At 49.1% G+C, this 13838-nt stretch overlaps 1 protein-coding gene across 5 annotated transcripts in view; it reads left to right on the top strand.

Annotated features, from left to right (window-relative positions):
• Positions 1 to 12824, top strand: part of Plb1 (phospholipase B1) — a 95172-nt gene extending 82348 nt beyond the window's left edge. For all 5 annotated transcript variants that reach the window (XM_050131588.1, XM_050131584.1, XM_050131585.1 and 2 more), the window contains 5 exons: positions 852 to 927; positions 2050 to 2154; positions 2561 to 2656; positions 10257 to 10331; positions 11517 to 12824. In XM_050131588.1, the coding sequence (XP_049987545.1) occupies positions 852 to 927; positions 2050 to 2154; positions 2561 to 2656; positions 10257 to 10331; positions 11517 to 11723 (559 nt within the window). In that variant the 3' untranslated portion in view covers positions 11724 to 12824. The remainder of the gene's footprint in view (positions 1 to 851; positions 928 to 2049; positions 2155 to 2560; positions 2657 to 10256; positions 10332 to 11516) is intronic.
• Positions 12825 to 13838: the final 1014 nt, after the last annotated feature.

The following is a 13838-nucleotide window of genomic DNA, read 5'->3' as shown; positions in this document are numbered from 1 at the left end:
CTTCTAAAGGTAGCTAAGGAATCAGGTCCCCAGGTGGAAGAGCCATGGTTAGTAAGAGAAGTCCCTCTCATGCCTCAGGTTCTGGTATCACATTCCACCCTGTCAAAGGGGTTTCAGGCTTCTGATAGCCGTCACTCACCTGAGGGACTCCCCAGTACTCAGCAGTAGAGCTGAGAAGCCTCAGGGCTATGGGGAGTGAGGCCAGAGCCGTCAGTCTCCCCCAAATTCTCTCCTTCTCCACCCAGGCCTTCTCTGAGAGTTGAGAAATAGTCATCTTGGGTGACAGAGGGCCTCCATGACAAGAGGAAGAGACCTTGCCATAGGGACCAATCCTTCCAACTATAAACAAGTGTCTTATAAAGATCCCAGTGCCTCAAAATACTTCACATAATCCATGAGAATAGAGTTGTCTTGGCTGTTGGTCTCAGGGTTTTCAGTCCATGGTCTCTTGACCCTATGGCGAGACAAGTTTTTGGTGGGAATATATGGGGAGCATGACTGCTCACTTCATGGAGGCTAGAAGGCAAAGTGGAAGGAGAACAAAGGGCATGACCTCTGTGACTACTTCCTTCGATCTACCACCACCCACAGTGCCAAAAGTTGGGACCAAGCCTTCGTTCTACACCCGAGATTTTAGGGAATGTTGACGGTCCCAACCACGACACACCTTTTTGACCTCATTCCTGAGTTAGGATGCAAGTAACGTAGGGATACTAGTGTGTCAAGCCCCACACCTCCCTACCTTCCACATCCATTGAGCAGCACAGGTTTCTGTGGGCAGAAACTCCAGTGGGGGGGCACAGCTGGGCCTCCCCCAAGGAAGCCTCAATACAAGATCTTTTGTCTCCTAGGAACTGCAGTTGCTTTGAGCGTATTCACAACCCCACAGCAATGCAGGAGCTAAAGAAAGTGAACTGGAACTTCCAGGTGACTTGCTCTCTTCCTCCCGTCCAGGATGGGGCTCCATGCTGTGCTCTCTGAGGGCACTCAGAACGTGTGTGTTCACCAGGGGTTGACTGATAGGACCTGCATTTGAGGGAATCACTAGCTATCAAAGTATTTAGCCAGGCAAATTTGATGTCACGGTCAGGGAAAGATGGAATGGCGATCCCAAGGGGACAGCTGGAAGGAACCCTGCCTCCTGGCTCAGGGTCAGCCCCAAGCTAGTAACGGCACTAGCCATCAGAGTAGATGTCATACACAGAAGCCTCTTTCCTTTCCTAGAACCATTACGAGGGGAATAGTGTCCCTGGCTCCCACATGCCCCTCCCTATGAGCAGAAAGCTTAGCCCCACTGGCTTCTGCTCCCCTAACGCTCGTACACATCTGTGCTACCCTTTATGATCAGCCCACCCAAAGCCTTGTTGCAAACCAATCCCTCTTCATGAGGCCAATGATAAAGTAATATTCTTTCTCGAAACCCCTATGACTTCCTCTTCCTTCACTGCGGCAACCTCCCCAGATCATATACATGCAACTAATTTAATCCTTTTTTGTTTTGTTTTTTTTGAGACAGAGTTTCTCTGTGTAACAGCCCTGGCTCTCCTGGAACTTGCTTGTAGACCAGGCTGACTTTGAACTCACTGAGATCTGTCTGCCTCTGCCTCCCAAGTGCTGGAATTAGAGGTGTGCACCACCACCGCCCAGCTTAATTTAATCCTTTTAATAGCCCACAATTTTGGTACTTAATCTGAAACCCATGGGCTCTCTATCCCTGCCATCCTACATTCCTAGGCAGTCTTGAAGAGCTGATGAGATTCTCCCCATGCAGTGAGGGCAGCTGGACCCGTGGCCAATGTAAGGCCATCAGCGACTCACATTTAGTCTCAAAATGAAAGCAGTAGAGCCTGTGAGTGGAGGACTTCTCTAGCCAGGGCTCTTGATGTGGGAACTCGTTACAAGCAGGAGGAATCCATGTATGGGCCAGCATAGCCCCTTTAAGTTCCTTTTGTCTAGCGTGGGTTCATTCCTGTCACAACCAACCCATGGCAGCTAAAGTAGATTCTGTCTAGCCTTGCCAGTCGGGTTAAGCAGCCTCTTCATCCACAGAGTGGCATCTCCGGGCTTTCCTACTGGCCCCAGTACATGCAGCGTGAGGACTTCGCAGTTGTCGTACAGCCTTTCTTCCGGCAAACCCTCATCCCACTGACTAAGGTAAGCTTCAGCTATTTCGAGGAAGCCTGTGGATGCTGCCCTCATTTTTATTGCCTTGCTCTAGGAAGACCCCCAAAGGTACTTTTTTTTCGTGTGTGTGTGTGTGTGTATGATTAGAACTTAGACATTCTTAGAAACGGTAAAATGAACAGTGACCAAACGTACCCCCACCAAGTTACCTCCCACCCCAGAGGAGAATCATCACCTTTTCATTTCCAGGACAGGGATGAACTGGGAAAGCTATAATTCATGTTTGCTAGGATGCAAATCCAAAACCTAGGAGGTTTTCCACAGTGTCTGAAGCTGGTGGAAGCAGAATGGGAAAGAGGGGAAGTGCTGTGTCACCTGCTGGGAAGGGAATTGGGCGCCCCCATCCTGATGATAACCTCCCTGTCTCTGGTCACAGCAAGGGGACATGGACCTCACCGTCTTCTCTGAAGACTGTTTCCACTTCTCAGAACGTGGGCATGCTGAGATGGCCATTGCCCTCTGGAACAACATGGTAAGTGGAGAAGGGGGCAGCCTAAGGCTATTGGCTTAGTCCTTCGAGAGGACAAACAGGGGTGTGTGTGTGTGTGTGTGTGTGTGCAGGTGCACAGGCTAGGACACTGGCTACCCTGCTCTATCATTCTCTGCTTATCCCCCACAGTTCTGGGGTTACGGGCACAAACAACCATGCCTGGAATTTGAATTCAGGTCCTTGTGCACAGCATGAGTTAGCAGAAAGTTCTTAGCCGCAGAGTCATCTGCTCAGCCCCTAATATATTGGGGTGTGGGAATATGTGAGGATCAGAGGACAAATGTGGGTGTTAGTTCTGTCCTTCCCCTGAGTTCCAGAGGTCAAGTTCAGGTTGTCAGACTTGGATGGAAAGAGCTTTTCTTGTCCCTGAGCTATCTCACTGGGGAAAAAAAAAGTTTTGCGGCGAACTCCCTGACCAGCAGGAAGGAACAGCCACCAGATGAGGTTTCTTCTCAAATCACGTTTTATTGGAGCCTCTTGGTTATAGGGAGAGCAGAAAGCAAGGGGCCCTGAACTCTGAGCTGTAGCTGCTTATATAGGGAGTCTGATACTTCAACTGCTTCTCTGGAGACCCACCAGCCGGAAAGAAAACAAACATCCCTGTCAATTACAGACCACAAGGAAGTTCCCCTGCCGGTCAGGGGGAGTGTTGGGCAGCTAGATCACAACAACTCACCCTGTTTTCTGGTGGAAGAACTGCAATCTCTATTATAGAAACGAATCGTGCCTGGATTAGCTGATGCACGCCTGCCGATGCTCCTGGCCACGAAATTGGCCCTAAGTACATATGCGAGAGGCACGGTTCCACTGCATTGTCTAATATGGAGTTATTTATCAAGCGAGGCCGGGGCCAAATGCCATCTTGTAATGGCAGCCACTCAAATCAGCTCCCAGCATATGAGAACCAAGAAAATCAAGATAACCTGAGGAAGCGGGTCGAGGGAAACACAAAGATATCTTTGATGGCAATTTAGAGTCCTGTGCTGAAAAAGAGTATGCTGGAAAGTTTTGGAACTGGGCAGACAGATGATGTCAATGGGAGGAAAACCCCAAGAAAGCAGGAGGGGAAGAAAGCTGAGTCTGCAATTAAATAGGCTTGCTTACATGCTGCTGGCCACTAGAGAGAAGGAGGCGATGGAGCTAAGGAGAAAGTCAATATTATGAGCCAGCTGAGGAAGGCACCATGCAGCGTGAAGTTGCTGACAGGGGTGGGAATGTTTGCCCAGTGGTGGTTGGCACAGCCACCCTAGGCTTGAGACTTCAATAAAGAGCAGGGGTGTAGATGGTTCAGTCACCATGGGAAACACACAGGCCAGGTGGGTTTTGAATTGCAGTGGAGCCTAGATCAAAGGCTGGGAAAGCACTTCATTTGCCCTGAGCTAGATGACGTAGACATCAGGGGTGATGGGCGAGGCACAAGGACACCTGCCCCTGTGGGCCCAGGACTGCATGTCCATTTCATAAGGGTCTCGCCTTCTCGAGCAGAAAGGACCGAACTAGGTCTCCACCTGGGAGAATAGGCTGTGTGGTGCCGCCTTTTTGATGTCTATAGAAATAACTGCTGGAAAAGAAAAACCATCCTATAATTCACAATCCCAGAGCACCTAGACAACAAAGAGGACCCTAAGAGAGACATACGAGGATCTAATCTACATGGGAAGTAGAAAAAGACAAGATCTCCTGAATATATTGGGAGCGTGGGGGGCCATGGGAGAGGATAGAAGGGGAGAGGAAAAAAATATATAGCTCGGTAAAAACAAATTTTATAAAAGGAAATTGCTGGAGATGCTAAAGACTGGGTACTGAAGGGTATTGGGGCTGACATTTGCCTAAGCTGAGTATTGTGCTGATCCTATTATTATTGCACAGCTGTTGAGGCAGGCGGACAGAGACCCTCTGCTCAAGGATGCACAGCTGGTACTCCCATTCAGTCTCAGTTTGATTGCAAAGCTGTTCTCTTAGCAATGCCTAGGAAGAGTTGTAAGTGTACAAACGTGTGTATGTACATATATATACATACACTCTTCAAAAAGATATGTATACACGGGGTGTGTATGTAAGTAAAGATTACTGGCAAGCCTGGTGGCCTGAGTTTGAGGCCCAGAAACCACACAGTGGGAGAGAACTGACTCCTACAAGTTGCTCTGACCTCCACATATCCGCTGTGGTATGTTGTGCACACACACAGTAAATAAAACTTTGCTGGGAGCTGATTTGAGTGGCTGCCATTACAAGATGGCATTTGGCCCTGGCCTCGCTTGATAAATAACTCCATAGTAAGGTTGCAGTTCTTCCACCAGAAAACAGGGTGAGTTGTTGTGATCTAGCTGCCCACACTCCCCCTGACCGGCGGGGGAACTTCCTTGTGGTCTGTAATTGACAAGGATGTTTGTTTTCTTTCCGGCCGGTGGGTCTCCAGAGAAGCAGTTGAAGTATCAAAGGTTGCTAGGCAGACTCCCTATATAAGCAGCTACAGCTCAGAGCTCGGGGCCCCTTGCTTTCTGCTCTCCCTATAACCAAGAGGCTCCAATAAAACGTGATTTGGGAAGAATCCTCGTCTGGTGGCTGTTCCTTCCTGCTGGTCAGGGAGTTTGCCGCACTCATAGCCTAGGTTGACCTGATAATCTATCTCAATTCAGCCTCCCAAATGCCAGGATTACAGCTATATCTGGCTCTGTGTGTGTGTGAGAGAGAGAGTTTTATATATATTTCCTTCAATAACTAAGTCACATGACTTTTTTCCTTTTAACATCTCTCCATGGAATGGGAATCTGTTTCCTGTCTCATGCTCCTTTAAAGAGGAGAAAGCCCATTTCTTGCCTTCCCAGCTCTCCCATCAGGCCACATCTGCTTTCGGCTGGGTTCTCCTGAGGCTCAGTAGTCAGACTGGTGTTTACACACGACCAGGTCCATTGTTGTCTGCTGTGAGGACTAACAGCATGGCTCGTACCTTCACTGGGGGCTTTGTCCATGAAGGCAGGAGGAAGGGATTTAAAAACAAAAGCTAAAAACACAGGTAACACAAGACAGCCTTGGTTCCCCAGTCATACTCCAAATTTACATAAATAAAAGACACTAAACTCAGCCCGGTGGTGGTGGTGCACACTTTTAATCCCAGCACTCGGGAGGCAGAGGCCAGGCAGATCTCTGAGTTCGAGGCCAGCCTGATCTACAAGAGCTAGTTCCGGGACAGGCTCCAAAGCTACAGAGAAACCCTGTCTTGAAAAACCAAAAACAGCAACAACAGCAAAAAAGAAAAAAAAAAAACCCACAAAACTCAAACCATCCCAGTGTCAGTCCCTTGTCCTGTATAATTTGGGGAAATAATTACAGAGTCCCATGTCAAACCATCTCAGACATATGGCTCTACCATCCTGCCAACTCGCCAGTCGTCGTCTTATTGGAATGTCACCCCTAGAGTCAGAGCAGATAAATAGGCTGTTAGAGCTGGAACAGACCTGTGGGGTCATCCAGCCAGAACACTGTCACTAAGATCTAGAGCCGTGAGCCAGTTCGCCTAGCCTCTCAGAGCCAGTCAGGGGCACAGCAGAAATGTCTTCCTCTGGTGGCCCAGCCATAGGCCAACCGTCCTCCCTCCTGCTCCTGGCCCGATAAGCACATATACAGCCGGTGAATTCATGTCTCATGATTAGAGTCCTATGACATAGTGTCTGCACTTTCTGGGACCATCAGCCACTTTAAGTCACGAGACCGCTTGCCTCTCCAGGCTTAATAACCCACACTTCTTCCTCTGGAGACAGTCCACCTCTGCTTCACAAAACCCTTTATCCACAAACCCTCTGCCAATAGTAGTTGTATCTCTTCTTACTTAGCTGCCGTCTTCAGACTCACAGCCCCCACACAACAGCTTTGGTCCTGACTGCGTGTGAGAATCCTCCAGAGCCTTTAATGTCTGAGCCATCTCCCCAGACCATCCTCTGGTGACTTTTAAATATGTATCTAACAACGCTGAACCTATGCACTTCCTGAGACCCAACAATTCTAGCCTGGAGAGAAGGGTAAACAACACTACACACGGTTAACCCCACGTGTCCATCAACAAACTGGTGTACACCCATAAGCTAGAGTATTTCCACACACCACAAGTAAGCAAACGTCAACAGCATATGTTCACACTCGTGTGTGTGTGTCGTACACACACACACACACACAGAGACATACACACACACCCCTACCTCAAAGGCAAGCAGCTAAATGTAAGGTGTTAAAAGTCCGTGTTGTCTTTCTCGATGGTCTCTCTTTGGGTGAACAGGATTCAGGGAAGGTGTAGGAGCCGCCCTTCTGAGTACTGACCATGTTCTTTTCACCCAAATGATCAGCTGATTATTTGCCATGTATTTGTTTCTAGAAACTTTGTGAGTTTCCAGAGGTACTTGTAAAATATAGCAATGGGACTGGGGACATCTTATCGTCTTGTTTAAGAGTGCACACCTTGGACTTCCCACAGGGCAGGGAACCCTGACTGCTCTTTGGACTGGGGAGGGAAATGGGAGGAGATGGAAATTTTTAAGTAAAAATAAATTTAAAAAAAGTGCATACATACCACTCTTGCAGAGATCCCAAGTTCAGTTCCCAACTATGTCAGATAGTGTCTTAATTAGGTTTCTATTGCTGCTATGATCATCCCCCAAAAGAAACTTGGAGAGAAAGGGGTTTGTTTGAGCTTCAGTTCCATAGCACAGCCCAGTCCATCAGTGAAGGAAGTCAGGGCATGAACTCAAGCAGACCTGGAAGAACACTGCTTACAGGCTTGCTCAGCCTGCTTTCTTATATCATCCAGAGGCACAGCCCACAGCAGGCCTCCCACATCAGTCACCCGGTAAGAAAATGTGCCATAGGCTTACCTCCAGTTCAATCTCATGGAGGCATCTTCTCAATTGTGGTTGCCTCTTCTCAGATAGCTATAGCATATGTCAAATTGATGAAAACCTATCCAGCCCAGAGAGTTTACAATTGCCTGTAACTTCAGGGGATCCAATGTCCTACTCTTTGAGGGTAACTGTGTGTATGTGCATGCACACACACACACACACACACACACACGTCTGGATTAGGTCTTAGAAGACTTGGTGCCCTTTTCTTTCTTCCTTTGGAGATAGGGTCTCACTATATATCCCTGACTGACCATAGAAACCAAGTTGGTCTAGAACCAACAGACCTACCTGACTGCTAGGATTAGAGTCATGTGCCACTCTGACAGAAAGGAAGGAGGCAGATTAGACCCCCTTTGGCACAGCATACAAGGCTTTTGGGAACTTGGCCACAATCCCTTTCTCTTGCCACTATGCTAAGGAGCCCCTGCCTCTACTTTTCAGTTTTACACTGGCCTTTTACCTTGGGTTTTCTTTCTCGCCTCCTTGCCTAAACACTCAAGGGGAAGCTACCCTAGGGACCTCTTTTACCTCCCAGGGCCATGCCAGTGGCTGCCAGCTCCACTGTACCTTGCCAAGCCCTGAGATCGGCTGAATCATTGGTACCCCACAGTGCCTGTGTTAGGAAAGGTTGGTTCTAGAAAAACAACTCTACTTCCTGGGGCTGTGCCAAGCCTTTTTCCTTCTTAGTTTTTTCCATTCATCAATCAACCATCCAGCACTACTACATGGTAGGTACTGTTCCAGATGCCAAAAATGTAGCAGAGTGAAGAATACCCCTGCTGTCATGGAGTGAGGGTGGTGTGGCCGGGGAAAGGCAGGTGATGATCGAGTTAGATCAGCACGAGGTCACATACGACCGACTATGGATGGCAGTGATGGCATGTGAATTGGATGTCAAGAGGTCACCAGGCAGGCAGAGGTCTGGGCCACAGTGTTCCAGGGAGAAGAAATAGGAACCATGCGGCGTGGAATCAGGAATGAGCTGGAAGCTTCAGAGGCGTATACAGGCCAGTGCGATGCTCCAGCGGTCAGGAACCAGAGTCAGAAAGACAGGCAAGGGCCACATCCCCAGCTGTTTCAAACAAGGGACTGGCATGTTCCCATCTGTTCTCTAATCACTGTGCAGACACGAGCTGGGATCCCAGATACGAGAGAAACGAAAGCACGATCGGCATGTGGCCGGGTCCGGGGTGACAGCCATGGAGGAGACCTGTGGTCACAGGATGTATTTAAAACTGGCTGAGGGAAGTGACTAGGGAGGGGCTTCGGGGTCAGATAGCAAACGAGATAGCTACTTGGAAACTGTGTTCTGTTTCAGACATGGGAAGTGGGAGCTGCCTCCTAGACATCTACACAGAGGCATCAGGGTCTGCTACGGGCAAGAGCTCAAATGGGAGCGTCCAGCTGAGATTCGACAACCACAACAGAAAAGTGACCTCAGCACACCAACACAGGATTTGAAACCACAGAATTCACTGAGCTGCCCTAGGGGGGAGTAGGTAGCAGGGATCGTAGGGCCAACCACCAAGGGGCAGGTCATGGAAGGACTTGCCATGAATTTAATATAGCTGACTGGGGGGAAAAAAAACCTCCTAGAGAACAACAGCCCAGGTGATGGAGGGGTGAGGATGCACTCTGGTGGGAAGCAACAGGAAGAGGAAATTGATAGAGGTTCGTTGAACCCACAGGGTCACAGCTGTCCTCTGTGCCAGTTCTTAGAACAGCGAGCGCTGGGAATCGGCCAACCTGACCTTTAGCGTCCATTCTGTCTCTGGCATTTCTGTTTGCTAGAATGCAGTGGTGTTTCCTTGGCTCTAAGAAAGCAGAAATAGATCTACATCCATAACCCATCCCGGTTCATGCCTGCTTCCCCGTCATCATTTCTCTGGAAGCCCTAAAATAAATGTCCTCACCAATCTGCCACAGTCCGTACCAGTTCATCCTGCTGCCTTGGAGAAGGCACTGTCTCCCCTGCCTTCTCCAAGTAAATGAAGGCCAGACCAGTTCAAAGTGTCCAATCTTTTCCTCCCCATGGGGCACAAGTTCAGGACAGACTACTACCTAAAGTCGCTGGGGTTGGGGGTATATCATATTTCTGCTACTTCTCCCAGAGTCTGAAATGGAAGCATTTAACGGCACCCCACCGAGCCACAGCTGCTCCCTGGGATATTTCAAGTAAATGTTTTCCTCTGTGTGACAACCCATAAAGCAGTTCTAGTAAATTCCAGTTTCTCAAGGTTGGCAAGCCAAGTGTAGTAAGGATGTCATGGTAACCAATATGCTTTTCAAAGTTCTCCTGAAACTGACTAGCCGCACACGCTTGGACAAGTTGGTAAATATGATCACCATTTTATAAAATTGAAGATAACAGTGTCTGCAATCACTGCCACCCACAAGCGGAGAGGCAGTGGGCATTCTGGTCCCAGATCTTTAAGAGATTCACTATGGACTGATGGTTCTCTCCTGGGGCCCTGGTGTCCTTTTCTGGGTAAGTCTAGAGGCATCGGCTCAGGGGTCCTGCCTGATTCAGACAGACTTTTTTCCCTGGAAGTCAAAAGTCAGCTCCGGCCAGCGCTGCTGTGAAGATCTTAAGTGGCTGATTTGGATACACCCTTCCAAGAGAGCATGCTGTGTAAGCCAGATCCTAGCCGCCTTCATAGTCACCATATCCTTTTTTCTCTTCCCAGCTGGAACCAGTGGGCCGTAAGACAACTTCCAATAACTTCACACACAGCCGGACCAAACTCAAGTGTCCTTCACCTGTGAGTGAGCAATGAGTATCCTACCTGTCCTAAGCTGACCGGATGTGTAGGGGCGGGACTCACTGTGTGGGGCCACTCAGTGCCTCACCACTTTCCCTTCTGACTACCACAAAATAGGGGAAGGAGAGGAGTCGTGCTAGACGGTTCCAGCTAGATGCCTTAAACTTCTTTACTGCAGAAGGATTTGAGGATCTTGTCATGCCCAGCCCGACACTGGGAGCTCGGGGATGGGAGGTGACAATAAAGACACTGTCCCACCTGTCCCTCCAACTCTCCAACATCCTCCACTTGCTTCTAGACACTGAGTGACTGTCCTGGAAAGTAACTCCTTATCTGATGGCCACTGCCCAGGAGGGAGACCTACCTCCCGCCGTTACACATCTGACACCCTAGGCAAATGAACCCACTTCCAGAGGAGTTTCACTAGTGTGCATGTGGGTTTTACATCTGTTCACTACTGACTTGGCCTGTGAAAATGTCTACCTCCTTCTGACCCCACTGGCCCCTTATTCCCTGGGCTTCTACTCCATCCTGTCATATTCTGCTGCTCCTGCCTCCACACTCCTGGGCCGGGCACCCTCTTCTGTTTGCACCTTCCCCTTTATACTGTGGCTGTATCTGCCCATCTTCCTCCTGGACCATGAGAGAATATCCTCAGTCCTCGGGTACTTATCGGAGCTCCCAACCCAGGGCCACACAGCTGTGCGAAATGTTTGTTTACTAAGAGAGCAAGCAGTAGGGCCCACGGAGGCAGGCTCTGATGCCCGCCCTCCCATCCACTTCTCACTCCGGCACTTGAATCCACTGCAAGACCAGGGCTCCTCTTGCCCTGACTTTTCCTCAACCCTAGGCACTACTAGGAAGGGAAATGACCAGAAGACCCAGAAGTGGCAGATCAGCCAGCACCCCAAGACTCTTCCAACAGTAGCTTACCAACTCCCCACCTTTCAAAATCACATTTGAAAGGAAGTGTTGGAGAAAAAAAGAGAGGGATTATAGCTGGGTGGCGACCCCTTGACAGACCCATTCCCACAGGAAGGTTCAGGTACAATGTGAAGGAAAGAGATTTACAACAGGGACGCACAGTAATGAGGTCACTGCACTCTTTTAGAGATGGGATTTGGGCAGATGGATGGATGGGTGGAGAGTGCCTTTAACCTCTGATCGTCCTGCCTCCTTCCCTAGGAAAGCCCGTTCCTCTACACCCTTCGGAGTACTCAGCTTCTCCCAGCCCAGCAGGCTGAAGTATCCTCCAAGGTGCTGACATGGGCAGTGCCAGTGGCAGCAGTAGGTGGTCTGGTAGTTGGCATCCTTGGCACGATGCTGTGGAGAGCCATGAGACGCCCCCGTAGGGAGGCTCCTTCCACAATTTTGAACGCTACCCACCTCTAGGACCCTGCCTGAGTGCGTGGATCTTCATCCAGATTCCAAGCTACTCTCCTCACCAGGCCTTCAGCTGCCGCAGCCCTGGACACTGTGGCCAACCTTGCTTCTATACCTGGTGCCCTCAGAAGCCAAAGGGACTGTCACAACTTCTTGGGAATTTGGCTGCTCCCAGGTTTCTGGAAGGCCAGAGCCTTTACTGAAAGACTATTTTATTCTTAGCTTAGCCTGGTCCTCGCCCTTGCCCTCCATCTGATGTCCATCCAGGGTAGGAGCCAGAGTGTGTTCGGTCCTATACCAGGCAAGGTTGCCTGGGGGAATAAGACCAGAATCCAGGCTGGCCCTGACCAGCTTCATCACAGTATTATGACAAGTGGATCTCGTCATGCACCAAACCCATAGTTTCAAAAGAAATGAAAGCACTGGTTACCTGGTGGTGGCTGGAATCTGGGGCTGACTGGTCACTGTGCTATTCCACCCAGCACCTGTTTTGCCACGTGCCCAAGACAATGAGAGCATTGTGGTGGCTCCTGAGCTGTGCATGTCACAGCCTGGCTGGGAAGACAAACTCCTTCCAACATAGAGGAGGCTCCTTGATAATGTAGTTGATTCCAGGTAGATGCATCTGATTGCCCGGTGAGTTTCCCTCAAAAAGACAATGCCATTTTGGAAGAAAACTAGATTGGGATATGAATTATGTCATGTCCCCTCAACCTGATTTTCAACGCTAATTTTAGGTAATTCCTAGTTCTATATTGGCTGATATCTGAAAGAAATCTGAAAGTCCAGACCACTGGTCAGGGACAAGGCCAGAGCTGCGTGTCTCAAATGCATCCTGCATAAAACCTCAGGGAGGACACTGAAAATGGTGGTGGTCATCACTGTGAAGGCACTAAATGCCGATGAATTCTTTTTAAACGTGATTGTACGCCATGCGGATTTCACCTCAAAGGAACCTAATAAGAATCCAGCAGTCCCGTGTCATCTTTTTGTTAAGCATTCCTGTAATTCCTAAGCATGGGGTGACAAAGCATGTTAGAACCCCATATATTCTAACCCTGTTCTCACGCTCAGCTTCTCAGATTCTACATCAATAAAATTGGAATGCGAGCTCGCTCCCCTCTTTCTCGGCTCCAGAACACTGCACAAATGAAAACATGTTCACTGTGGCATTTTCAGTAAAGGGTTGAGGCAAAGCCCAGAGATGGGCCCTTGGTACCGGGCAGTGCTCTCAAGGGATGGAGACTTGACTGCATTCCTCTCCTGGGAGTTCATCTCTTTTCGGGAAGATCCCCAAGTAGGGCCATGCTCAGTGTCTGTTTCCTCCTGGGCTTCCAGGTCTGAAACTATGAATAGTGCATCACACCCTGCTCATTCCGCAAACTATGTCACCACCTCCCTAGGCGCTTCTCATCTGAGCTGACCTCACCACAGAGACAGCCTAGTAAGTCTAGGAATTCCAAATCATGCACCTTCCGTTTCTTCCAATTCCCATTCCTCTTTCCATCCCAACCCCAGAGAACACCACCAACACGGTGATTTGAGTGGAAAATTCCATACCTGTCCCCCATATAATGGAGGCATTGAAACCTGTGGAGTTACCTGCACAATACTTGTAGTTGGCTTGTCTGAAACAAAAGTGGGTCTCATTTTTAGACCTCAGTTCCATTCTTAAGGTATCTCAACAACATACATACAAATATTCAAAAAATGCAGAATCCAAAACACTCAGATCCCATGCATTTTGGATGAGGGACTTGGGACCTGTGTGCACTGAAGATGTACCGTGTCCTTTTTTGGTAGTCTCCTTAGGACTACGCCCAAAGCCACACCATGAACAAAGCCAAGCATTTCCAGGGACGCTACCTCTGTGTACACCCCATAGAGGCTTTCAAAGTCATAAAGGAAAGATTAGGGCGGATTAAACCCAGTCAGAATCCTTCAGCTAGGCTTTGGGAACATCAATGGAGCTCTGAACTATGGAGTGATGATCTTGTTAGAGGCCCAGGGGGAACAATAGAGCCATTAAGACTGGGATTTCTGCGTAGGCTGAGAAAAGGATGTGCCTGGTCTGTATCCGGGGTGATGTCTAGGGAAACGGGGCGAAATGATGAGTCAATCACT

This window comes from Alexandromys fortis, unplaced genomic scaffold (genome assembly GCF_014885135.2).
Source record: "Alexandromys fortis isolate MF-2015 unplaced genomic scaffold, M_Fortis_MF-2015_v1.1 scaffold_377, whole genome shotgun sequence".
Taxonomy (NCBI): domain Eukaryota; kingdom Metazoa; phylum Chordata; class Mammalia; order Rodentia; family Cricetidae; genus Alexandromys; species Alexandromys fortis.
Note: the sequence above shows the minus strand (reverse complement) of the source record. Positions and strands in the feature narration are given on the sequence as shown.